Source organism: Hippocampus bargibanti, linkage group LG09 (assembly GCF_051943395.1).
Source record: "Hippocampus bargibanti isolate YZ-2025 linkage group LG09, ASM5194339v1, whole genome shotgun sequence".
Lineage (NCBI taxonomy): Eukaryota > Metazoa > Chordata > Actinopteri > Syngnathiformes > Syngnathidae > Hippocampus > Hippocampus bargibanti.
The window spans coordinates 7,123,985-7,150,516 of record NC_142742.1 but is presented as its reverse complement, the minus strand read 5'-3'; the positions used below and the strand labels follow the sequence as shown (position 1 = coordinate 7,150,516).

The 26,532-nt window shown below is 40.0% G+C and overlaps 2 protein-coding genes across 6 annotated transcripts in view; one reads left to right on the top strand and one right to left on the bottom strand.

The window, feature by feature from the left end:
• Positions 1 to 17,214, bottom strand: part of ubr1 (ubiquitin protein ligase E3 component n-recognin 1) — a 24,167-nt gene extending 6,953 nt beyond the window's left edge. Inside the window, exons 1-38 of one of the 2 annotated variants that reach the window (XM_089003654.1) lie at positions 17,089 to 17,214; positions 16,277 to 16,536; positions 15,933 to 16,011; positions 14,549 to 14,659; positions 11,923 to 12,050; positions 11,693 to 11,831; positions 11,158 to 11,220; positions 10,362 to 10,485; positions 10,173 to 10,280; positions 8,979 to 9,067; positions 8,809 to 8,907; positions 8,517 to 8,674; positions 8,339 to 8,438; positions 8,134 to 8,262; positions 7,867 to 8,047; positions 7,733 to 7,785; positions 7,036 to 7,146; positions 6,877 to 6,942; positions 6,015 to 6,116; positions 5,877 to 5,940; positions 5,678 to 5,802; positions 5,555 to 5,607; positions 5,363 to 5,465; positions 5,234 to 5,282; positions 4,395 to 4,549; positions 4,110 to 4,209; positions 3,920 to 4,023; positions 3,718 to 3,798; positions 3,437 to 3,618; positions 3,153 to 3,358; positions 2,263 to 2,362; positions 1,743 to 1,895; positions 1,553 to 1,653; positions 1,034 to 1,130; positions 805 to 953; positions 659 to 714; positions 458 to 554; positions 300 to 367 (exon numbers count right to left, since the gene is read on the bottom strand). In XM_089003654.1, coding sequence (XP_088859780.1) covers positions 300 to 367; positions 458 to 554; positions 659 to 714; positions 805 to 953; positions 1,034 to 1,130; positions 1,553 to 1,653; positions 1,743 to 1,895; positions 2,263 to 2,362; positions 3,153 to 3,358; positions 3,437 to 3,618; positions 3,718 to 3,798; positions 3,920 to 4,023; positions 4,110 to 4,209; positions 4,395 to 4,549; positions 5,234 to 5,282; positions 5,363 to 5,465; positions 5,555 to 5,607; positions 5,678 to 5,802; positions 5,877 to 5,940; positions 6,015 to 6,116; positions 6,877 to 6,942; positions 7,036 to 7,146; positions 7,733 to 7,785; positions 7,867 to 8,047; positions 8,134 to 8,262; positions 8,339 to 8,438; positions 8,517 to 8,674; positions 8,809 to 8,907; positions 8,979 to 9,067; positions 10,173 to 10,280; positions 10,362 to 10,485; positions 11,158 to 11,220; positions 11,693 to 11,831; positions 11,923 to 12,050; positions 14,549 to 14,659; positions 15,933 to 16,011; positions 16,277 to 16,536; positions 17,089 to 17,133 — 4,188 coding nt within the window. In that variant the 5' untranslated portion in view covers positions 17,134 to 17,214. Of the gene's footprint in view, positions 1 to 299; positions 368 to 457; positions 555 to 658; positions 715 to 804; positions 954 to 1,033; positions 1,131 to 1,552; positions 1,654 to 1,742; positions 1,896 to 2,262; positions 2,363 to 3,152; positions 3,359 to 3,436; positions 3,619 to 3,717; positions 3,799 to 3,919; positions 4,024 to 4,109; positions 4,210 to 4,394; positions 4,550 to 5,233; positions 5,283 to 5,362; positions 5,466 to 5,554; positions 5,608 to 5,677; positions 5,803 to 5,876; positions 5,941 to 6,014; positions 6,117 to 6,876; positions 6,943 to 7,035; positions 7,147 to 7,732; positions 7,786 to 7,866; positions 8,048 to 8,133; positions 8,263 to 8,338; positions 8,439 to 8,516; positions 8,675 to 8,808; positions 8,908 to 8,978; positions 9,068 to 9,584; positions 9,733 to 10,172; positions 10,281 to 10,361; positions 10,486 to 11,157; positions 11,221 to 11,692; positions 11,832 to 11,922; positions 12,051 to 14,548; positions 14,660 to 15,932; positions 16,012 to 16,276; positions 16,537 to 17,088 lie in introns of those variants that run through there. The other variant, XM_089003653.1, reaches the window with a different exon arrangement.
• Positions 17,188 to 26,532, top strand: atxn3 (ataxin 3). 4 transcript variants are annotated; one of them, XM_089003658.1, is made up of 11 exons: positions 17,188 to 17,321; positions 18,844 to 19,008; positions 19,083 to 19,127; positions 19,226 to 19,311; positions 19,397 to 19,463; positions 19,546 to 19,633; positions 19,727 to 19,832; positions 19,936 to 20,099; positions 22,578 to 22,704; positions 23,955 to 24,010; positions 25,095 to 26,532. In XM_089003658.1, the coding sequence occupies exons 1-11, from the start codon at positions 17,250 to 17,252 to the stop codon at positions 25,136 to 25,138; spliced, it is 1,020 nt and encodes a 339-aa protein (XP_088859784.1). In that variant the 5' UTR covers positions 17,188 to 17,249; the 3' UTR covers positions 25,139 to 26,532. The 4 variants fall into 4 exon arrangements, with proteins under 4 accessions (XP_088859784.1, XP_088859783.1, XP_088859782.1 ...); XM_089003657.1 differs by having other exon boundaries at positions 19,703 to 19,832; positions 19,939 to 20,099; XM_089003656.1 differs by having other exon boundaries at positions 19,703 to 19,832.

Genomic DNA, 26,532 nt, shown 5'->3' with positions numbered 1-26,532 from the left:
CAATTAAGTATTTAAAAATAGCTAACAAGTAGTAAATGCATTAATTAGATTAAAAGCTTAAGGTGAAGCTTGTTTTTTTCTTTGCTTCATCACAATGAGTGCAAAGTAACTCTGATTCAGGGTATTGCATGAAGAAATAAACCGGTGTTGAAAAACACATGCCAACTGTGTGCTGCGAACAGTTAAACTTTGCACACAAAAAAAACATACTAATATGTTCTCATAATGTAAACATAGTAGCAGTTACCATAAAGGAAACGGACAATGAATTGTTTGTGCTCCCATATATGACTACTCACCAGCAGATGGAAGAAGTCGACTTCCAGAATAGAAGGTGTGTTCTTTTTGCTCGTGGCCGGAAGCAGAACTGGGATTTGAGATTATTAAATTAATTTTAAAACAAGTCACAAAAAAAAACAAACTGAATGTGCAAATGTGTCATGTAAAGAAGTCGTACCCGCTAACATCTCAGTGAAGTGTCTTTGGATAACGTTCTGGGAGATCTTAACCCTCTGCGCTGCTGAAAAGTGAACAATTGCTTTCATGCCTGCCAGCTACAAAAAGAGAAAGCATTTCAAAATGAACGCAGGAAGAATGCATGAATGCAATAAAAAGCTCCAATTATGATCATATGGATGTGCTTGTGTTGCAGACCAACCTGTCTATTTTGTAAGGACCCAAAGAGTGGCTTGTCCTCTTCGAGCAACATGTTCTCTGTGAAGAGTCAAAATCCACATTGAGAATAGTGTTGGAGAATGTAGCGCAGATTCAATGGAAGAGAGAGGTCAAAAAAGAAAACCACACCAATAGCCTGAATAGTGAAGGCACATGTGTTCCAGGCCATGAGGGGCACACGTGGGCACAACTCATTAGGTACAGTCTGAAGTCCGACTCGATGGACTGTGGTGGCGCACACAACCAGCATCTCCGCTATACTGTCGGAGAACTTCCTCCTAAAAAGAAGCGATTAAGAAAAATATTTCATTATCAGATTTAAAAAAGACAGAGGACATTGTGAAATAGGATTCCTCACGGTTTTTGGACGCCGTAACTCAATAAGGCTCTGAAATCCGGTTGACTATCTCCACAGAACACCGCATCACCATCATTAGTGCTTTCCATGTCACAATCTGTTGGAAAGCAGGAGGAATTTTACATTTGTGCCCCAATATCGTATTGGGTATAAGGAGCCTCGTAGTATTAAGGCACACCCCCAATGAACAGTGTATTTTCAAACTTTTTTCCACATATAAGGCGCACCGCCGGACTATAAGGAGCACCTTCAATGAATGTAAAAAGTTTTCCAAATCTCATATATAAAAATAAGGCACACCACCTTATAAGGCGCTACAGTAGAGGCTGGGGTTACGCAGGGGGAAATTGAATCTTGGTGGCTGACAGTAGTTGCGAGACCTATTGTGGCTCAATATCACTTCCCATATAAGGCGCACCGACCTATAAGGCGCAGGGTCATCTTTTGAAGAAAATGAAGCCTTTCGGGTGCGCCTTATACACCGGGAAACACTGTACTAGTGAAGGGATCTCCTCTCACCATTTTCCTGCAAGACTGACTTGAGTCCTTTAATCCTGGCCTCAAGAACATGGATCCAGCGAGTCAGAGTCAAATGTTGACCAATAATCTCTGCGTTTTCACTGTAAATGGAAACAAAACACAGTATGTACATGAGTTCATGAGGAAATGTGCGCATATATAACCCTCACTAAAAAAGGGTTGGACTCACTAGTTGAAAACGAGGGGCTCCGGGTGGATGAGAGGGACAACGGTGTTACATAGCGACTTGCACAGAGGACACAAGTACTCCCCATTCTCAAGGTCGATGATCAGTTCAGCATGGAGTCGGTTTCTCGTTGTGTTCTGGACTGCTTCAAAATATCTGTGTTGAAAAAATAATTTCTATATATGCTTTTTTACAAGAAATGGGCATTCAACTTGATTTCCTTAATTAGCAATGAGGAATATGAGAACTCATTTAATTGATCACAAAGAATCTCTTTGAAATGCTCTGAACTTCTGCTTCCATGTCAGTGTCATGCCAAACAACTCCAAATTGTAACTCAACTTCCCATTGTTGATAACATGTCATGCTTTTTAAGACCAATAACTGTAGCGACAGTACATTCTGCGTGTTTTAGCCAATTAGTGTACTCGATTTTGCATTTGGTTGTTTCAAGACAGTATTCGTCAACAGGCTGCATGCAATTGTTAACAATCAATATTCCCGGCTTTGATTAATGACTTACTTCTGCCAACATGTGGCGTGCATGACATGTCCACACGTGCCAGTGTGGGTGCCTACAGCCAGATCAGTAGGCATGAACGATGGGTAGAATGTTCCAGTTTCTAAAAATAAAAATACAAATGAGCTTTAAGATGTATGCCTCTTCTTGGATACACAGACAGGAATCAAGCACATATAATCAAGACTATTGCTAAAGTTGTGCTGAAGTTAGACATAAATGAGCGATATGCTAATAAACAATACAATATGAGTGAATATGCCATTACCATGTGCAAAGAGATAATTCAATCTTAACTCATTCACTGCCATTCCCGAATTTATTCGGGAATTGTAAAAGCGTGACGTGGAGCGCTATTCCCGAATTCGTTCGGGTTTTGGTTTTTCTCACGGAGGGTGCCGATAAAGCGCTGGTCAGACCTCTGGCAATGTTTTCCCCTCCCATGAGGGGGCAGCATTTGCCTTTTGTCCATGTTAGCGCTTTGTTACAGCTTCAGCTTTTGTTAAAGCGCGATATAAATCAATATGTATGTATTGTATTGTATTTTGTACAGCCGGCCCCATTCCAAGCTCAGATAACTCCAGACTCATAACTTGGGAATTAACTCTCAATATTATATAACTCAATATTCTGCGGATCCTGCAATTTTGAGTGAAAATGACAAAAACCCTGGCACTGGAGTGGAGACCTTTTTGCGCATCGTCTGGCATTGAATGAGTTAAAGACAGAGCAGACTTCAACCGAACATAACTCCCATTTGTGATTCTGGAGGTGGGGTATCCTAGAGAATCATGTACAACCCCTAAACTGTATTTGTTTGACCAATTAGGCCAATAAAAATATTCGTATTTAGTGGTGGCCAAGGCCTTGTGTTTCTGTGAATGGAGGCTGACCGTCTGCACCGCTGGTGGGCATCTTTCCTCTGCACTGGGTCAACACAGTAGATCTCTGCACGCACGCTGTCAGTACCATGGCAGGAGCCTGGGCCGCCACTTCCTGCTCCTCCTGACAGAGAATGCAGGTCAGCACCTCCCTCTCGGAAGGGGTGGACCCCCGATGGGGCCCCACAGACACACATAGCTCTTTCCGCTCCACCGGACTGTCGGAAAATGTCGATAGCTTAAATTAAATGGATGAAATTGCCAATTGGGAGTGTTTCGGAAAGGGCTCTCCTCACCTTTCTGTCGACGTAACGGGTTCTCCCTGCATGCCACTCTCTGGCATGTTATCATAAAGCATCTTGTTGGACTCAATGAAGTTTTTCTGCATGGCTGACATCTGGGCCATGATTTTCTGGCGGTGAAGTTTGGCTGCTTCGGCCTTTCTTTTGCGCTCAGCTTTTTCTTTGTCCTGAGCACTCTGTGGAACCAAATTAAAGAGAGACACGCATACCGCTTACTTGCAAGCCCCCCAAAAAATAATGTCTTATGTCACAACGGTGTTGCAGTTCGGAATTACCTCCTCAGGCTTGCTTGTTTCCACACTCATGGAAGTTGTTGGACTGGATTTCTCTCTGAGGCATTTAACAATCTCAAACATCTAGCAAAACAGGACCCCATCAGCCCCCATGAAAAAAAATAATTAATAACATACTGATGGCCACTACAAAATAAATACGATTTATGGTTGCTACGGTAAACTTGCAGAAAAAGTATGATACCTGTAGTAGCCACGTGATCATGTCTTTTTGGGCTTCAAGTGCATGAACAGCCTTAATTTTCAAGAGCAAGAGAAAGAGAGACTTGCTGTGTTCCGAGCCGACTCCTAGAAGACAAGAAATAAAAGCGCAAGTCCTAGAATGAAACAGAACGCTTTTTGCATTTGGCAAGTCTGCAAAAAAATTAACTTACTGCGAGCCTTCAGGCTGAAATCAAAGGTCACTTCCTCTAAAGTGCTGTCTTCAAGTTGGCTTTTTTCTTCAAGTAAAGACTGGCCAATTAGGTGCAGGGCCTGCGGGATTCAAAGGGAAAGTGGTTTTGTTGACTTCTGCCGAGGATTAAATGTTTGTTCATGGGATTTAAATGAGTGATTGGTGAAATAGAGGCCAAGCGAAAGCAAAGAAAAAAAATAGACTGACATCTACGTAAGCTTCACATATAAAGCTTGAGCGTTACATGTTTGTGCAGTTTTGTTACCCGCTGGATCATTATTTCCGTCCAGTGTGATGACTTTTCCTCGGCTGCCCTCTGCAGCACGCGTCTGAGGATGTGGACAAGGATGTCACAGCAGAGGAGGCGTACAATGGTGGAAAAGGCCGGACAGAAGGGTGGCGGCACCGGAGGACACAGAGCTGAGTGCAAACAGAAAAAAAGTCAAGGTCAGCTTTATTGTCAAATACTGTATGGTAATATGCATGACATACAGCACAGATGAAATTACTGTCCTCTCGGACCCAGCGTGCAAGGCACTTATAATGTGGCTAAAAAAGACAGACAATTGACAACAGACAATAAATGTAAATTGGGAATGTAAAGTGAGGTAGTGTCGTGTGCAATGTAACGTAGTGTAGTAATGCAAAAACAAAAAAGGTTGAAGTGAGGTCATGCAGAAAAAAAGAAAAAAATAGAGTTCAGGACGATAGTACAGCGTGTAGCGTGTGTGTACTCAGAGTTCGGTGAGTGTGGCAGTGGGTAGGAGCAGGGGGGGTGGGGCTGGGAGGGAAAAAAACATCTTTCAGCATACATGTTAAGTTTCAGAAATCATAAATCGGGAGATTTTCGTACTCGCGACTCAGTGGTGCGTGTTAAAATAATATGAGTGTTACAAAAGTGTAAAAATGTATTTTGTTTTTTACATTTTCTTTTGTTTCACCTGACAAATGAACTGTCTGTATTGTTACAATAGTTGCTTTTAAAGTGAGTATTGTGGTCAAAATCGGATGTCTCCTGACCAAATCGTGAGACTTAACATAGTTTCATAGACAGATGAAACCCCAGACAAAGGGAAATTGGCACAGGTGAGACATATCGATCACCTTCATCTGCACCCTCGTGAACACGTCTCTTCTTTTGTGATTCTTCAGCCTACAAAAGATGAGAAACAAAAAAAGGTAGTGTGAATGACATCAAACGGGATCTTCAATGTGTTAAAGAGAATGTGGTACCTTGCTGTGCTGCGATCTTGTATAATGGTAGAAGAAAGGATTGAACTCTACCAAATACTCCCTTTTCACCTCATATAATCCATGTCCTGACACACCGGGCTTCCTATATTCCCAAGAGAGGGGTGGGAAAACGGATTAAAACCTTGTGAAAAAGCCACATGAACAAATATTGATTTGAAGTCATCTACATACTTGAATGTAGCAACTTTGTTGATGACAGATTCGAGACCCGTTTCGTAGCTCTCCTGCAAAGAAGGTGTGATTTATTTGCTGCATATTTACCTACAAGGTATGAAACATGAGAATGCGGTATACGTTCTCCGGCAGGCCTTTAACTAAGCTACTGTGAGCCATGGGTTCAATGCATAGCAGGTGGATGACCTCCCTCATTGTCACATCCTCTTTAGTCACGTTCGTGAGTCCAGGCACGTATCGCTCCCCTGTAACGATGTTGGTCAGTCACAACATTTAGCATCAACTAAACTATGGTGAGTCATGCATGAACTTGAAGTACCAACTATGACGATTAGGAGATACAGCATCTCTTCTGTCAGTCGATTCCACTGCAACAATTCATTCTACAAGTGTTGACACATCATTAAAACATGCACGTGCGCGTGAGACCCGACGATGACTTTGATGCATTACTTACATGGTCTCTGCTGCAACAGGTTCCATTGAAGAAGTTAAAGAGCTCAAATCTTAGTAAGAGCAGCATGAGAAAATGGTTGGCGTCCATTTTGGAAGCAGCTATCTGTAAAAAAAAAGGGGTTGGCAAGTTATTTCCCAAAAATGGATCATATCTGATAGTACCACATTTATGATAATATTACTTCCTCTGACCTACAAATTTTTTATGTGTTATTTTTGTGGTTACTTTCATCAAAAAAGACTGCCAAATTTCGTAAACTAATGGAATGGTTCCTCCCAAAACTGTGAATGTCAGAGATATTCGCTGGACACCGTGAAGAAAGCTTGAACACAGAAAGATTGACTTTTACTGCCGGCAGGGGACATAGCCATTCATGACCGACGCCCAACTTCTGCAGCCCTCTGTCAAGCTATTTATTGAGAGTATACGCAAATTTAAGTGATATATTAGTAACACATAGTCTCGATTTGAATACCACGCCCCTGGACGTCCCAAGCACCAACAACTATGAAACAACAGAACATAGACATTTTAATTGGTTGTCCTTTCCATGAACTGATAGATTCGTAACCTGGCTAACGAGCTCTTCCTGTGAAGGAGTTTACCAAGTGGTAAATTAGTCTAAGGCCAGATCTCCAACATGAAGATGACAGTTTAACAGGCTGTGTCTGTTCACCTCAGATTGACCCCAGATTTTCTGTGCTTACATTGTGGGCCTTGTCTTCGGCGGACAACAAACCTTGAAACTTTTAAACATTCTGACTTATATTCTGTTTATTCTCTGTCACTGAGTAAAGATGGTACCTTATGATATCACCATATTATATTTTGAAAAAGATTTTCATAACACGAATCAACCAACCTGAAGCATAAGGATGTCTTTGTCATACATTTCGTCTCTGCATTTGACATCTTGATAGTAGTAGACCTAAGCATAGGGCGGAAAGCTAGGTAACTTCAGGAATTACAAGAAAATGTGTGCACTGTATCTGTATACACGGTATGCTTAAAAAAAACACACCTGGCTGACCAACGACAGTCCATTCCTGCGCCACATTTCTGCTGATACCTGCGCAGCCAGCACCACGCAGCGCAGAGGATGCTCAGCCAGGCTGCGAAAGTCACAGCATTCCTGTGAAAAAGAGAGAAAAACACGTACTAGACACATTAAATCCTTTGCGGCCATTCCTGAATTTATTCGGGAATTGAAAAAATGTGACGTGGAGCGCCATTCCTGAATTTGTTCGGGTTTTGGTTTTTCTTGAGAGGGCTACAGATAAAGCGCTGCTCAGGTCTCTGGCAATGTTTTTTTTCCCTTCCACGAGGAGGCAGCATTTGCCTTTTGTCCATGCTTGCGCTTTTTTACAGCTTCAGTTGTTGTTAGAGCACTATATAAATCAATATGTATGTATTGTTTTTTGTACATCCGGCCACATTTCAAGCTCAGATAACTTCAGACCCATATAACGTGAGAATTAACTATTTTTGATGAAAGAAGAGAGTTCTAACAGTGTTCTGAATGTTTATGTAGTCCTAAAACTCAATATTCTGTGGGTCCTGCAATTTGAGTGAAAATGACAAAAACTCTGGCACTGGTGTGGACACATTTTTGCACATCGTCTGGCGGGGAATGAGTTAATGGAGGCAACAGATAGCCATTTAACAATTCATTCGTTAAAAAAAAAACAACAACAAACGGACGGCACTTGACAATTTACTTTGTCCAACAGTTGATCATGTAATCCGTTCTTGCAGATGATAACATACAAGCCTAGGGAGCACAGAAGACAAATAAATTGATGGAAAATATACATGAAAAGGATCAGATTAAATTAAAAAATTAAAAGTCCACCTGCAAGCAGCCTGGAGAGGGGTAAATGTATGCTGACAGGCTCCTGTGACACTTTGTAAGGCCGAACATGTATAATCTGCTTGCACATGTAGTAGTCAGCAGCCTCCCGGTGAAAAGGTTGATTGTTGCATTGCAGTAAGACTTTGTGGCAATCTCTGAAGGCTTCCAGCAGAATCTTATCCTGCAGAAGGAACGCAGTAAAATAAAAAGGCAAGGATGCTCAATATAATATTAGGAGATGATAGGATACAGTCGAGTGCAACTCACATCCGTGGAGCACCAGTCTTGAAACATAGCGAGAATGTGGCGCAGCTGGATCTGAAGTGTAAAGCCGGCTTCCCACTCGGGCTCCACTGCTACGTGTTGACCAAACTGGCGTTCAATCTGTTCCATACCCTAAAAAAAAAAAAACAATGATCAACTTTCAGGATAAAGGTCGACTTATACAGATGTGATAAACAGAGTACTGTACCTGCATGCATTTGAGAAGGCCTAGAAAGGCATTGAAGCCGTCAAGAAACATTTTCCGAAGCTTAGAATTCCACGTTGACGGTTTACTGATTAGAATATACCTAAGAGAGAGATTACAAGTCAGATAAGAACCCAAAAAAAACACACACATTGCTAAAACTGCAACCACATCAAACTACCTGAGGTCATTGAAAATGGCCTTGATGCGGGAGAACTTGTCAGAATTGTAACCCAGGAAGGAAAAGCGATTGTTCGCATCCAAATGTTCCAATAACAGCGCCATTACTGTATTGATTATCTTGGTAATGATATTTGTTTCTTCAATCAAGTACCTTGCCTGGGAAAGGAACAGAGACACAATGTCAAAGCAGAGTAACTTTGAGGACAGCTTTTTTTTTTATTCCTTATAAAATAATTACTACACCCGCCTTTAGAAGATTCAATGATGTTAGTATAACAAAGTGTAGTCACCAGTGTGGGCACAGTGAAGATCTGAACGGACAGCACAGTAATAGAAATACTCCGTTCATGATCATCATCGATGAAGTTGTTCTGCAGTTCCTTATAAAGCTTGAAAAGACCGTATATGTCAGAACACTGTAAACACATGTCCGTCGTGGGTCTAAAAAAACATGTTTTACCTTGGTGAATTCAACTGCAAAGAGCCTCTTGAATTCCGTCTCCATTAGTATGCTACAGAAAATCAGCTCATGAACAATCTTGCGCGCTCCTTGAAGAAAAAATAACAAATGTTGCCATATGAAATATGTGTACTTAACTCATTCACTGCCATTCCCGAATTTAATCAGGAATTGCAAATATGACGTGGAGCGCCATTCCCGAATTTGTTCGGGTTTTTGGGTTTTCATGCTTGGGTGCTGATAAAACGCTGGTCAGACCTCTGGCAATGTTTTTACCATTCCACAAGGGGGCAGCATTTGCCTTTTGTACAACCTCCCCCATTTCAACCTCAGATAACTCCAGACCCATATAACTTAGGAGGAATTAACTGTTTCTTTCTGATGAAAGAAGAGAGTCTAAGTCAGTGGTTCTTAACCCTATTAGAGGTACCGAACCCAACCAGTAAATATGCACATTCACTGAATCTTCGTGAGTGGAAAATATGCATTTTTAAAAATAAATTTAAGCTAAAAAAACACTATTTATTAAAAACAAGAAAAAGTTAATATCAAAAGATAAGTACACTTTTTTGTTAATTGTACGCTATACTATTGGATTGGATTTACCTGAATTAGTCTCACAGTGGAGAACTTTACATTTCACAGCAGCAAAGTTATGGAAGGAAGAAGAATGGAAAGAAAGAAGTAGAGAAGCAAAATATAACACCTGCTGGAAAGACAGCCACTCTCGCTGTGCCATCTTGAAGTCAAAAGAACAAAAAAAACTCAATAACAAACAACTAAATAACTATCCCAACATTCACATGTTGACTACAAATCAAACTACATTTCACACAGCACTGATTGGCCAAGCAATGTCATGTGATCAAGTGATGGCCAAGTGGACGTGTCAAGTAATTAACATGTTGAGTCGCTGTGTCTTATCCTCCATGGCAGAGGCTTCGTCAAACCCCTGAGACGCACTCATCGAAGCCGAGGTTAAGAAGCCGTGGTCTAAGGTTTCTAACGCTGCATTGAATATTTATGTAGTCCTAAAACTTAATATTCTGTGGGTCCTGCAATTTGAGTGAAAATGAGAAAAACCCTGGCTGGCACTGGAGTGGACACATTTATGCACATTGTCTGGTAGTGAATGAGTTAATCACCAAATGTGGAGGTAGTGTTGCATGAGTGCTAAATGTCAGTGCTACCTGCCTTTGTACAACATGGCATCGAGCAACATGAGCCTGCTGATGCAGCAGATGCTGGTCTGGTCAGGATTGGGCTCCAGCGCCACTCTGCAGAAGGCTTGTCTGAAGCCCACTGCACACAACACGTAAGAAAATGGTCACATGACCCACAACCAAGCACTGTTGCGGTCTGACACTGACGTTGCAGCAGAACCTGAATAGCCGATGATCTTCTGGAACCAGGAGCCGAGTCGCAGGGCCAATGTTTGGTGAGCTACGACAGCCGAGTGCAGAACCTCCACACGCAACGGCTGCAGGGAGATGTGCTCAGAGTTGTACTGCAGCGGAAACATAAACACATAGAAGGATGAGTGAGGTATGGGTGAGAGTGGGGGTGGGTGAAAGCTTTTGTTGCATTAGTTTTATTCAAAAATGGCCTCTATGTGATTAAAATGAATATTTTCATGTTTATTTAGCCCTGGGGGAAAGATTTGGGCTGTGCTTAAGTCATTCACTGCCATTGCCGAATTTATTCGGGAATTGAAAATATGATGTGGAGCGTCATTCACAAATTTGTTAGGTTTTGATTTTTCTTGCGGAGCGGTGCCGATAAAGCGCTGGTCAGACCTCTGGCAGTGTTTTTCCCTCCCGAGGGGGCAGCATTTGCCTTTAGTCCATGTTAGCGCTTTGTTTCAGCTTTAGATGTTGTTAAAGCGCTATATAAATCTATATGTATGTAGTGTATTTCATTGCATTTTGTACAGCCGCCCCCACTTGCACCTCATATAACTTAGGAATTAATGTTTTTTTTGTGATGAAACAAAAAGTCTAAGATTTCTTACTCTGCATTGAATGTTTATGTAATCCTAAAAGTCAATACTCTGTGGTTCCTGCAATTTGAATGAAAATGACAAAAACCCTGGCTGGCACTGGAGTGGACATATTTTTGCACACCGTCAGACAGTGAATAAGTTAATGACATTCAATTTGTCCATGTCACCACTTTTTACCTTGATGAGGTCTTTAGCATGCTGACACGACTCCAGACTTCCTCTTTTTACTGCCCGCCGACCCTGTGCAGTATAATTCAATCATGCTTCCATGAAAACAAATTACGAGACAGTGATATGGCAGAGGAGTTGAGGAAAATGGCACACAGATTGGAAATAAACGCAGCATTAAGCAGACATAAACCGTGGATCGAAAAAGTATAAAAAGTATACACACGGCTGTTGAAATGCCAGGTTGTTTAAAAAAAAATGAAGCAAAGAAATAATTAACATTTTCTTGGTTTAAAATTAACCAATCATATTCAAACTTGTTCAGCGAGAGTCCACACAAACCTAAAACCAATGAATGTGCACACCTATGCAAATAAATGATCTGAGTTGTTTATTTTGACTTCCCTTATCTATTTTTTTTCAATTTATATGTACAGCATAGGTTGTCACATTAACTGTAAAAAATATTTATCTCTGTCTCGTTGAATTCCAAAAACAAACTTATTCAAACAGAGGGTGTGTAGACTTTTTATATTCACCGTACCTCCTTGTCAATAAGAGCTGTGTGAGTCTGCGCTTCAGCCTGATCACAGTTAATAGAACGCTGCAGGGTGTAGATCACATGATCGTATGAATGGTGCTCATCGTTGTACAGCACGCAGAAGTATGTGTTGTCCTTTTCCCTGCACAGATGAGAACATATTTTGAGACTTCTGATATTTTTTGACACAGTCATATGCATATTGTGTGTGTGTAAAATGCAGTGGGCCATACTCTGGTTTGAGGAGAGCTAAAAGCTGACGGTCCTCCGCCCAGTCCAGGAAGTCTGTGAAGTAGTTCAACAAGACTCTGAAGAGATTCTCACTCCGTTCACACAGTTCCGGCTCCAATGTACACTCATCCTGGAAAACACAAATCCCAGTATAATATAGACGCTCCCCACCTTACGAACGAGATACGTTCCGAGTGGTCGTTCGTAAGGTGAACTTGTTCGTAAGTTGCTTCAGTGCTATATTTTGTATGGAATGTAGGTTCAAGTCAAACACTAAATGTGGAAGTATGAAACACAGACGCTCTAACAGTTGTAAAATAAATTCATACCTACTGTAGTACGACAACATATGTCCTTGGGTCTTCAGTAGGCCATTTCTGAAGCTGCTGGCATGTAATTCAGTAATTATGTGCCAGCAGCCATTACTTTTTGTTATGCATTGCGTCCTCCTGGAGTCAAAATAATGTGTCTCTGTGCGTGCATGTGTCTAAAGCACATTATGCAGCCAATCGCAAGCAAGCTCAGCCGGAAAAAGGCGTGCAATACAAAATCTAACTTACAGCATCTCTGTCCAACGTTTTTCGACATGCTGTACCCGCAAAAATGTCTGTATGTACTGTTATTTGTTACTCGAATGTTCGTAAGTTGGGGACCGTCTGTACTGGTAACAAGATATTGCTGTAAAAAGTCCAAAAAGAGGGCTCCTCAGTTTAGAGCTCTCTTAACAGCATTTCCTGTGTCTCTGAAAGCAAGTTTATGCTTCAAAAAAGTGAAATAATTTGACTGATGGGGGAAAATATGTATGACACTGTGACATTCCTGGGAAGTCTCACAAGAGCAAACATTCTTGTCGGAAACTAAATAATTCAAAGAAATGTTTAAGATTCATCACAGGGCAAAAAAACATCTAGGTCGCCTGACCTCATTTGCTGCGTTACATCAGTGTATGAGAACAAGCACTGAAATCTGCCAGACTGTAAACAAAGCACAAACAAGTGGGGTTCTCATGCTGCGTGTGGATACAATAAGGACCATATTGCAGGGATGAATCTGGGGAACTAAAAAAGGGGGCCAGTTGCCCCCCTTGTGTTTGAAAAGGAGGCCAAATTCTAAAATTGATGGGCATCAAAATGCATTCGTTGGAGCATGATATTTCTAAATTGATAATCACAAACCATTATTTGACTAAAATCTGTTTTTCTAATATATCAACAACTTAGAGGTTTGATCCGCATGTTTGTTTTGGCCAAGCTTTTACGTCAGATGCCCTTCCTGACACAACCCTCTGTATATGTATGTATATGCTTGGCACCGGCACAAGAAGACCTATGTCCCTTTTTGGCTGCAGAACAAGCAACTCGCTCACTAAAAGGCTCCCAAAAACAAAATGGTCATCGTTACAGCAACATTCAAAAAAGCAAAAACTGTACTCACCATTTGATGACAGTGCTCTTACTAGTGTCTATTTAAACAAATTTCTTTGCTTTGAAGATTTCCAATGTGCTGCAACAGCTCTGAAATGATTACTATTATCCACTAAATTTGAATCATTAACAGCAGTTTGCTGCAACTAATTGTCACGATGCTTTGCAGACTTACTCGATTGTTTCTCAAAAAACGAGAATGTTTGATGCCTGCCTCTTTTTAATGACTTTTAGAATTTTACTCGTGTTCTAATTCTACATATTGCAACCATCCGCCATGTTCGATGTAAATGCACCCTGCAATGCACCCTGGGTAAATGAATATTCGATCAGTTCTTTCGGCAGTTTCCGGCAGATGACATAAAACCCTGAAATATCTGAAACGAAATGAAATATATACGACAACTTTGGAATGTACCGAAACAAATGCAAGGCGATTATGGTTTGATATCGGTAAGGCAAGATGGCAGACGACGAAAGTTAAAACCTCTGAAGGAAAACAGTTTTCAGTCACTGTTTAACTAAATTTATTTCTTTAGCTATTTTAACAGGAATATGTCAGATTTGGCGTGGATCATGCCGCGATCTGCGCTAATAGTAATAGACTTGCGCCTGTGCTGGAGTTACAAAGTTGCGCCAGTGGCTGTCAAAATGCGTAAATGGTGCCAGGGGTGTGGCCCAGATGCATCCCTGATTATTGGCTTTCAAAGCAAAGGTTTGATTACAGAAGCCAAAATGATGACAGCCATGCCTCCTGCTCATGGGGGCAGCTGTAATTTTCAGAAACAGGTGCAACGTTGTCAAGGGTTACGGGATCCTGACAAAGGCAATCTGATAAAGACAAGCCTGGCAAACAGCAGCTCTGAGCATTTAGAATAAAAAAGGGGGGGGGGAGTGGGCTGGAGAATTTGTAAAATAAATGAAGATGCTTAATATGACTCAACAATGCTATACAAATAAAGGAAATATTCTAATTTTACAGATGTGACATCTATTCCCTTCAGTCTATCAATCAAGCCAGTTTTCATATCTGTAAATTGAGTTTAAAATTGAATTTTTCTCGAGCCAAAGTGACTGCCAAGAAATGAGGGACCCTTCAGTTTACTTGAAAGAGAGAAAATAAACATTCTAGGATTCGGTGACGCTGAAAACAACAACTTTGTCACTCCCCATGTGCCTCTTTCTACTCTCTTATATAACTCACCGTCACCATGGCAGTGGTTGCCTCCGGGTCATGTTTGGAGCAACACGGTCCAATTTTCCAGGCTTCCACATCCCCACAGTCACAGAAGCCTCCACCGGATGACGCGTGCATCTGAGGCAAAATAGTTACAAATTATATGTTACCACCTAATAGAGAAATGAACCAACTCGTGTTTTTTTAACTAATTAATCTCCAATGCTGACAGAAAGTAATTCAGATTTTCCACTGATGCAAAGTGGTGTTATTCTACACAGTGATCACAGGTACATCATACACCTTGTAAGACCTCCTTTACAGCAGCAAGCAGCAATTTAGAGAATGAGGTAAAGATGTATGCAAATATATAAAATTCATTTTCATATTGTGGTTTAACACTTGCTATAGGTTAACAAAATGATAATAAAAGTCTAATGTTCATATGCACTCCGGTGCCCAGGAAAGCAACTTCTGTCACTAAGTAATCACAAGTCAGTTAAACATTGCTGGGAAATGCGCATGTACTGAAAATGCTGTAAAAATATGAAAATTTACCTATTAGAACTAAACAAGTTGGTGTTGCTTACTGAATAGGTTCAGCCTTAATGCTACAAAAAAAACAAGACAAAACATACATTTTAACAAAACAAAATAAAATCTAGTAGAAATATGTGGAAATAAAAGGGCAATATATAGTTATTGGATTGCATTTCTCGCTGTGGAGAAATTTACATTTCACAGCAGCAAAGTTATGAAAGAAATGAAAGTAGAAAAGCAAAACACAGGAACTGCTGGAAAGGCAGCCACTCTCGCGGCGCTGTCTTGAAGTCAAAAGAACAAAAAAAACTAAATAACAAATAACATGACAAAACAAAGACACAGAGAGACATTCATCCTTAAGCACTTTCTGTACACTCTTTGTTGCATAAAGCAGTTCCAGATGAAAGAGGAGAGGATCAAAGCGTCTCTTCGCCGTCTTCAGCGTCTCTTGATCAGGGACATCATGGTGGAATTGGATTGGATTTTAATGTGTTATATATAATACATATTTATACCACAGCTATCAAAGTTAAGGCCCGGGGGCCAAATCTGGTCCATCACGTTATTCTATTCGGCCCGCGAAAGCAAATGATGCTTGCTAAAGTCTGAAGCAAAATTTCAATTTGTCCCATGCAAACCACAATAACAGTCATTATTTTTTATTTCAAATTTAAAAACTAACTATTCATCAATTTGTTGTGCGCTCTAAATGTAATATGTGGAGGGGATTAAACATTCTAATTGCTTCTCGAAATTCATAACGGCCCCCAGAGAGGAAACCGTAACAACAATGTGGAACGCGATCTTTTTAGGAGTACATCATTTCAACATGGGAGAAAACTCAAATGCAGTTAAACTTGGTACTCACCTTGTAATGATGACTTTTGTGCACGCTTTCCTGAAAGCAGTCTATGCACAGCACACATGTAGGATCTATTGCACAATCCCTGCAAGCATACAAGCATATTAAAAATTATATATTGTAACTGTTAATTCTTTCTGGACATTAATGCAATAATGTTTTTATTTCATCATGTGACCTGTCACTAGAAAGGCGTGCCTAATCGTGTTGAGCAAATCATTCTACGATAAACATTGTAGTGTATTATTTCGCAGGTCCCATCAAATATTTTAATTATTACATTGCAAAAAGTCATCGACAGATGTCAGCCCAGTCAATTTGTAACACACACTGAGGGATCATTTTGGAACCTGCAAGAGTAGACTGTCTCTCCCTCTTTGAAGACGTGTCCACAGAGCTGGGAAGACGAACTGCTCTGCTTAAGCTTCTTCACACCTTCATCGGGATCTTCACCAAATAGGAAGTACTCAAGCGGGTGGAGGAGGAGTCTTTGTATTTGCTCCTCTTCCTCCTTAGTGTTGGAATCCTGCTTATGACAGAATATCCAAGGTACCTGCTTCCTCAGGTAGGTATACAGGGTAAGCTTCAGATCGGGGGACACTTGCCATTCCTGAAAAATAACACAATTTAACATTGATTAAAATGGTAGAAATTTTGAATAATGTTTTCTCAGTTAAATATTCATCCTGTGTTGCAATCAAGGTGAAATAGTTTATTTTGGGAGCCTTTCCTTGAGAATAAATGTGGTGTAATGTGTGTCATAGATTATTTTTCCCTCTAACACACGGGTGATTGTGACACACTAAAAGTCATCAACGTGAGAAAAAACAAGGTGACATTCCGTTTAAGTAAAGTGTGAGAAATCATTGCTGACAAAGCCAACCCCCAACACATTAACACGCGACTAAGTCTTGTTATTCATGGGAATACGGTAAAAACACAAACGTCACCACCTTTTGAACAAAATGAGAAACACTGCAGACATATTTGCGAGAGTGAGTACATAAGCTAATCATGCCACTGCTCGCCACACGAAGTAAAACGACATTTCAGCGAACAATATGTGTATATTGAGCGAAGTAACCAACATATTTAAGACCGACATTTTCTTTCAAAATGCTCATGTATGGTGTCAGTTGTGTCAGGTTGTTCAAATACATACCTTTATGAGCTGCGGTTCGTCAAAAGATTTATAAGCCTCCGCCATTTTCCATTTGCCGTAAAGATAGAGGGAGTGTCGTTAATGATGCGTTCCAGAAATGTGAGAAGTCGGATTGGTGGACGATGGCTACCATAGATAAAAATGTTCAGTAGAATTCACCTATGGTGGTTCAAAACATGCATATTACGCCGCCATCTTTCACCGGGAGAGACCGACCATCTCTTCGTTCTCTTGTACGTATTCAGGTGACAAGTTACAATCATCAAGAAAGCATTTATGCTACCTGTTATAGGGCAATTGTAAACATCTAGGCTGTTACACCAAGTTACTTGAATGTTTACAATCAACCGCTTCTGAGTTAACGAATACGCCGTAGTATTGCATAGCTGACGGTCTTTGCTGTTAGTTAAGTGGATTCTTCTCCGTGAAGTAATAATCACAGTGTTTCTGCAGAAAGTGCACAATATGAAACTGACAATCACCACCTTAATGTATCATTTTACGTTACTTTCATAAGTCATGCCCACGTTTGTGAAATGGAACCATATTTCAACACACACAACCCTCTTTCTATATAGTATGTATATCGGATTCAGACGTCTTAGATATTGAAAGAAAGACATATAAACAGAGATGCATCAGCCATTGTTTGTGTCTTTGGTGTCGTATCAAACACTTTGAGGTCGGAAGTGGAACAATCAACTTGGATAAATTCGACTTCCACGTATGTAGGCATTATTTCAATTAAGAATACGTCATTTGAGTATGTAATCGTTTCACTCCTCCGTTTAGTCACACACACGATGGTTGTTTTGTGAACAAAACATACCTCAGATGAACAGTGCCACCTGGAGGTTGCCGTATCCGTCCTTTGACTTCGATGTAATACGTCAGAACAGGTTTCAATAAATGTATTGCTTTATGTTGCTCTGACCTATACCGCGTTAAAAAAACAATTTATTCGGAAGCATCAATGAAGTTTTGAACGTGGAGACAGGTGTATGGGTTCATCCGCTAGGAGACGCTGCTCGTTGAGTCTGTGTTGTGACGAGCGAGGTGAGAGTTGAATGTTTGACAGGGAGAGCCATGGATGCCATATTTCACGAAAAAGTAAGTTAAACGTGCACATAACGGCTTCTCACGACACGCAATCCCCATCATGTTTCCGTTGAAACTCCAGCCTTGTGCCAGAGATGTATGAACTACGCTGTACATATATTGTTTTAGCGATTTGTGCTTGGAAATATCGTTACCCTGTTAGCTATGTTGCTAAAGTTGCTATTCGGTAATTGTGTAAACTTTGTTCACCTCAAGAACACAGGAAGTATAATCAAGGGACTAAAATTCTTAAACGACGTGATTTTGTTGGGTAGTTTACCTGGTAAGCGAATGAGCCCACAGAGCCACCCGGAAAAACAGTCTTGTAATGCTAAAAGTAACAATGGGCAAGTGAGAACTGTTTGTTGCCCTACTGATTTTGAGCATTTTTATGGTTTCGTATTGAATGTGGTGCGATACGGGATGTCAGTCAAAATGAAAGTGAAAGTAATATAGAACAAGTATGTGATCACTAACCAAAACTTTAAATAGAAAGCCTTTTTTGTTGGTGTGATGATGGAGATACTGTGGTGCAACCCGCCCTAAAACACAATGTTTCCATGTTTATGTCGCATAAATGCAATATTTCCGAATGTTAAAGACAAACACGATTATTATTATTATTATTATTATTTATAACTGATGTTTCGTGTGCAGCAAGAGGGCTCCCTCTGTGCCCAGCACTGCCTCAACAACCTGCTGCAGGGTGAGTATTTCACCCCGGTGGATCTCTCGTCTATTGCACATCAATTGGATGAAGAGGAGAGGATGAGGATGGCAGAGGGAGGAATGGGGAGCGATGAGTACCAAACCTTTTTACAGGTGAAGACATTTAAAATGGCAGTATATATATTTACACTGTAAAAAATGCTTTAGATGTGATTTTTCTTTGTTAGCAACCATCTGGTAACATGGATGACAGCGGGTTCTTTTCAATACAAGTGAGTTCCAAAAATAGACCTTGATGCTTTTGCAGATTAAAGATCATTCTAAATGTATATTATTATTGTATAATTTATGATTATTTTACTCATAATAGGTTATCAGCAATGCTCTCGGGGTTTGGGGACTGGAGCTTATCCTCTTCAACAGCCGGGAGTACCAGAGCCTGATGATAAATCCAATGTATGTTCGATTAAACACGTTTGCTGTCATAATTTGGACTACCAAATTTATTATCTTATTCAGGCTTCTCTTGTGTCTGTTTCAGAAATGAAAATGCCTTCATATGCAATTACAAGGAGCACTGGTTTACCATTCGCAAACTTGGACAACAGGTGCATGTTTTAAATATTTTTTCTTTTTTTATTCTGTTAACTAACTGGATTTCTGAAAATCACATTTGATTTCTCATTTCAGTGGTTCAACTTGAATTCACTTTTAACTGGACCAGAGTTGATCTCAGACACATATTTAGCCCTTTTCCTCGCACAGTTACAACAAGAAGGTAATGGTCAACTAGATTTAGGAAATATCAAGACTCCGCATGGAAATTAATACAAGTTAACATGTGCAGGTTATTCCATATTTGTGGTCCAAGGAAATCTCCCAGATTGTGAAGCCGATCAGATTCTTGGCATCATGAAAGTGCAACAACAGCAGCGGCCGAAACTTATTGGCGAAGCCCAAGCTCAGTCGAGTGCAGGGTACATGCAAACGTGCACAATGAAGAATTGAGAATGTTTTTGTTTGAAATAGTGACTTAAAGCGATTTAATGAACTTTTTTAAAATCCATTTGTGACCCGCAGCAGGTCATCAATATTGGGGCAAACGGAGATGAGCTTTGGCGGTGAGAGCGACGTCGTGGATGAAGATGAAGAGTTGAAGAGGGTTCTCGCACTCAGCAGACAAGATATTGACATTGAAGATGAGGAGGCGGATCTTCGGAGGGCCATTCAGCTTAGCATGCAAGGTAAAATAGCAACTTTGTAGTTGGGCTCGGGAATTCTTTTCATAATAATAATACATTTCATTTTAAGCGCCTTTTAAAGCTCTCAAGAACTCTTTACAGTCACAGACAAGCATGGGTACTATAATAAATAAAATACAATCACAAATAGAATACAATAAATAAAATGCAGTTATAAATAGAAACAAGAGAAAGAGCTGCATAGAAAATGATTTTAAATAAGTGGGTTTTGAGATGGGATTTGAAGGTGGGAAGAGAATCGATTTTTATCTATTAATGTCAAAATTTATTGCTCAGGATGATTTATGGGGTGTACGGATTCTTTTTTTTGTGCGTTTGTGTGATTCTGTATTTCAAAGTACCGTATTTTCTGGTGTATAAAGCGCACCCAAAAGCCTTGATTTTCTTCAATAGATGGCCCTGTATCTTATACGCCAGTGTGCCTTATATGTGAATTCATAATGAGCCACAAGAGGTCTCTCAACTACTGTCAGCAGCCACCGACTCCATATGGAAAACGTAGTGCAGTAATAGTGATGGGAATTCAGGCTCTTTTCAGAGAGTCGGTTCTTTTGGCTCGGCTCATTAAAAAGATCTGGCTCCCAAATGGCTCCTCAGTTTGTTTTTTGTTGCTCAAATTAAGTAACTACCAAAAATCATGTCAAATTTATTGAAAAAAACGAATTACTTATGTAAAAAATACACAATATCAAATATTTGTATTTATTTTTATGGCTTGATTTATATGTGCACAGAGAGCATCCACTAATTTTCACTTTCCCTGTGGTTATTCTGATGATCAGCTGTCACTAATTTACATGTATACATATTCACATATTAATAATGATATCATACCAACTAGTAAAAATATAATAATTGAATAATAATAACTGCATAATGTGACATTTGTCCACCTGTCTACCCTAATGTCCCCCCTCGCCCCCCTTCTACTCTCTGCTGCGTGTGTCTGTCATTCTCACCTCCCTCCTCTACCACGGATATCGACCAATCATGTGCGGCTTTAACCGAAGACTGGGGGAGGGGAATAGAGGACATAAAAAGTCAGCTCCCATTTCCGGCTCCTTGTTAGGAACCGGCTCTCTTCGTTCACTTTAGAGATCCGGCTCGTTCGCGAACGACACATCACTAGTGTGTAACCCCACCTTATAATGTGATGTGCCTTATATTTGGAAAACTTTTATCTATTTATATATTATATTTGGGATTTTTTTCATTCTTTGAAGGTGCGCCTTCTCGCACCTTATATATGAAAAAAGTTTGAAAATACAGCATTCATTGTGGGTCCGCCTTATACTACGGTGCGCCTTATACATCAGGAAATACAGTACGTTCCTCACTAATCTGTATTACTTACTCTAAAAACTGGGGTGAAAAGCCACAAGGGGTCATTTTGTGCACAAAGTGTGAACATTTTCACTCACATGTCATTTGCTTTTTTTTCAGCTAAAGGCACAAAATATCGGAAATGTCATGTTTGTGTCCTAAAATCTGAGATTTCTAGGCCATATTGCCCAGCCCTAGTTGATGTTTTCTCAAAGGTCTGATTACCGTATTTTCCGGTGTATAAGGCGCACAGAGAAAAAGGCGCACCTCCAATGAATGGTGTATTTTCAAACTTTTTTCCATATATAAGGCACACCTTCAATGAATGACCAAAAAAAATTCCAAATATAATATATAAATACGTATCTAAACGTTTTCCATATACAGTAAAGTCTCGTTATATCGATATTCAAGGGAGTCCGAAAAAATATCGATATAACCGGGACTATCGATATATCCGACCCTGTTTGCATGTAATTTTCTCCGCGCGTGCATAGAAATAGTATCGATATAACCGGGACTATCGATATATCCGATATCGATATAACGAGACTTTACTGTATAAGTCTATTATAAGGCGCTACAGTACAGGCTTGGGTTACGCATAACTTCTTCTTTGTAGGGAAATTGAGTCAGTCGGTGGTTAAGGATGGTAGTTGCCAGACCTGTTGTGCCTCACATATAAGGCACACCTGCATATAAGGTGCAGAGTCATCTTTTCAATAAAATGAAGGATTTTGGGTGCACCTTATACACCACAGGTGTCAAAGTCAAGGTCCGCGGGCCAAATCCGGCCCGCCACATCATTTTTTTCGGCCCACGAAAGCAAATCAAACTTCAAATAAACTTAAAATCTGAGCCAAAATTTCATATTTTTGGATGTCAACAACAATAAAAGTCATTATTCTTGACTTCAGATTTGAAAACGAGTTATTCATTAATTTGCTGTGTGCTCTATATGTAATATTTGAAGGGATTTAAACATTCTAATGGGTTCCCCAAATTCATAACGGCCCTCGAGAGGAAACCATAACTACAATGTGGCCCGCGGCAAAAAATGACTTTGACACCCCTGTTATACACCATAAAATACGGTAATATATATATTTTTTTCTTTTTTTTTCTTAAACATTTTAGGAGCTGCTTCAGATTCTGGTAGTGGACATATGAGAGTGGACGGTGAGGCTGCGGGAGAACTAAGAATGCACAATGAGACACTCGCAGCAGACGAGCTGAGGAAAAGGCGGCAGGCCTACTTTGACCGGTGGGCATAACACTGTGTCGATACGCTCCATGGACCACTATTACAAGAGTGCCTATTCATTCATTCATTCGTTTGTTTGTTTGTTTATCTGTCTATTTCTGTATTTATTTGTTCATTGCTTATTTTTTGTTTGATTCTTGATTTATTTCTTTGTTTATTTATATATTTAATGAAATAGAAAATGTATTTTTTTAAACCAGAAATAATTCAAACATTCATGTGGAATACATGATTGTGCAAAAGTCTATTTTTGTCACGTTGATAAACATGACACATTTAGTTTTTTTTGACACATATTGTTGTCTGAATCACACATGGGTATTTTTTTCATGACGTGAAGTAATTTACTGTATTTATTTATTGTATTTTCTGGTATATAAGGCGCACCGGAGTATAAGGCGCACCCCCAATGAATGTTGTATTTTGAAACCTTTTCCAAATATAAGGTGCACTGGACTATAAGGCACACCTTAAATGAATGACGTGTTTTAAAACGTTTTTCATATACAGTAAAGTCTCGTTATATCGATATCGGATATATCGATAGTCCCGGTTATATCGATACTATTTCTATGCACGCACAGAGAAAATTACGTGCAAACAGGGTCGGATATATCGATAGTCCCGGTTATATCGATATTTTTTCGGACTCCCTTGAATATCGATATAACGAGACTTTACTGTATAAGGCACACCACATTAGGCGCACTGGACTGTAAGGCTTCAATGAATGAAAAAAAAAAGTTTTCCAAATATGATATATAAGTACCATATTTTCTACAATATAAGGTGCACCTAAAAGAAAATATGTTTTCAAAAGCTGACCATGCGCCTCATAGTCCGGTGCACCTTATGTATTAAAAGTTTTAAAATGTCATTCGTTGAACGTACCCCTTATAATGCGGTACACCTTATGAATGGAAAAGGTTTTTAAATATGTCATTCGTTGAAGGTGCGCTTTATATTCCAGAAAATACGGTATATAAAAGTTTTCCAAATATAAGGCACACCACATTATAAGGCGCTACAATAGAAGCTGTTATGGACTACTTCTTCTAGAAGGTTGGGAATGCAGTCGGTGGCTGCTTTTAGTATTTGTGAGACCTATTGTGTCTCAATAGGACTTCACATATAAGGCCTACCTGTGTATAAGGCACAGGGTCATTTTTTTGAAGAAAATCAAGGCTTTTGGGTGTACCATTTACACCGGAAAATACGGTAACTAATGTTTAAAACAACTTTTTTTTTAGGCAGCAGCAACCCCTGCAGTCAAACATTCCACAGCAAGCCAACACAACATCACTAGGTAAGCATGATGCAAATTATTACGTATACAGTGATACCTTGGCTTACGAACGTAATTGGTTCCCAGACAGTGTGTAAGGCGGAAAGTGTGTATCCCAAAAATTAATTTCCCATAGGAAACCATTAAAATGAGAATAATCTGTTCGCAGGTCCCCATAAAACATAATTTTCTAAGCCTTAAAACTACACAAAATATACCTTATTTATGTATAATAAATGTGCTATGGTATTGTAATTAAAGAAATAAACTGTACTGTATGATAAAGTCGTTTTATTTACCTTTGTGATGGTCGTTGATTGCTTGATGGAATGGAGTGGCCGGTTTCATCAGCATTAAACACTTGATGAGGAACGTAGCCTTCTTCTTTCACCATCTTGAGGAATGATCCCTTGTAGGTGCTTTCTGTGATAATTTCACCTTGTTCCTCATCAATTGTGTTCTGTTTAGCTGAGATGATAGCTTTTTGCATCAAGTGTACAGATGGCTTGTTCTGGTTATTTGTGGAGCCTGATTGATGCGAATTTTAACCTTGCAGTCTCCACTCTGCCTTTGAACTGTCAAAGTTGAAACGAGTCCAAATTTTACTGTTTTCTATCCATTTTGTCACTCTCTTTCTGTCGTCTGCCTGTCTCTTTAATATTCAAACCACCTCCCCTAACTGCTGCGTTCTTGATCAATCGCGTGGCTTTAACGAAAGACTGGGGGCGGGGAATAGAGGACAAAAAATGTTGACGGCCATTTTCTTTTTTTCTTTTTTTTTCTTCACTCTCTCTCTGTCTGTAACTCCTCCGCCCCCCTCACTGCTGCGTTCTTGACCAATCACGTGGCTTTAACCGACGACTGGGGGCGGGGAATAGAGGACCAAAGCAAGATGGCTACCATTTTCTTGTTAGAACGGGCTTGTTCGCGAACGAGACATCACTCATTGTGGCAGCTTCATGTTTATCCCAAAAAAGAGTTCATATGCCAAGGTAAAATTGTCATAAATTTAACGTTCGTAAGCAGAAAAGTTCGTAAGCCAAGCGGTTCATAAATCGAGGTATCACTGTACATGAATATTCATTCATTCATGCACTTTCTCCAGAGAACAACTGCACTGACGACCAACAGCAAAGGCCCAATCCGTGAACGTGGAGAACTGCTTTTTGTTACAATGCAACCAAGGGCCTGTGACCCCCTCCGAATTCAAGAGTGGCTTCCACTAATCTACCTTTTGCGAACGTGGTGACATTCAGGCGATGAAACCATTTTCCTTCGTTGGTTCGCTGATGGGCATCAGAGGAAAAAAAACACAGCAAGGCGGCATGACGTTACTTCCACCGTGGCTGTAATGAAGCTGAACTCTTGATCCGGTGAAACAAGTGTGCCTTTTTTTCTCCCTTTTAAACCACGGCGCCTTCAACTTCTACTGTATATTATGTCCTAATTTTTCTGTCTTCAAAAGAGAGCCCGTTTTATTCAAGAGGGTGTTTTTGGTGGTGTTTCTGTTCATTTCTATTTCTACCAGTCTGTTGTTTAAGTCATTGAACACTTGAAAACCAGCTCCAAAAATGTCTTCTCATGCAACATCGTAACGTCTATCCCCCCCCCCCCCCCAACCCGTTTCTGTGCCTTGCTTACTTGGTTAATTAGGAATTATAGGGAAATAACTCATATCATTGTACATTTTTCAGTTGGTCTACTTTGGATAGATGTGAAACAACATTGGCTGTGGAATGGCTTTTTAAACCAGATGTAATATTTCTCCTGTTTGTCGCTGCCAACTTATATCCATGACTTTTCAAGGGAACATGATTTACAATCTAAATGTGATAAATGAATCAACTCATTATTCCTCATTAGTATCAAGCGTGACAAATGGATTTTTGTTTTGACGAATCCCCTTTAACCCATTCACTGCCATTCATGAATTTATTTGGGAATTAAAAATATGACGTAGAGCGCAATACCCGAATATGTTCGGGTTTTGTTTTTCATGCTTGGGTGCCGATAGAGCGCTGGCCATGGCCTCTGGCAATGTTTTTTCTTTACAAGGGGGCAGCATTTCCCTTTTTTCCATGTTAACACTGCTCCAGCTTCAGCTGTTGTTCAAACCAATATGTATGTATTGCATAGCATTTTGGACAGCCGCCAAGCTCATATAACTCCAGACCCATATAACTTAGGAATTAACTCTATTTTCTGATGGAAGAAGAGAGGCTAAGGTTTCTTACGCCGCATTGAATGTTTATGTCGTCCTAAAACGCAATATTCTGTGTGTCCTGGAATTCAAGTCACAATGACAAAAACCCTGGCACTGGAATTTACACATTTTTGCACGTCTGGCAGTGAATGAGTTAATAATGTACCGGTATATGGTTGAAATGCATTGCTTTATTTCTCTGCCACTGATCATTCGTGGCCTTCCAAATTGAATGGTGTCTTTTTTTCATGATCTGTTGATTAGAAATCCAAAGAACACATTTGAGCATTAAATGTCATTGCATTGTGGGACCACTTCGTTGTCCGCATTTCCAACTATG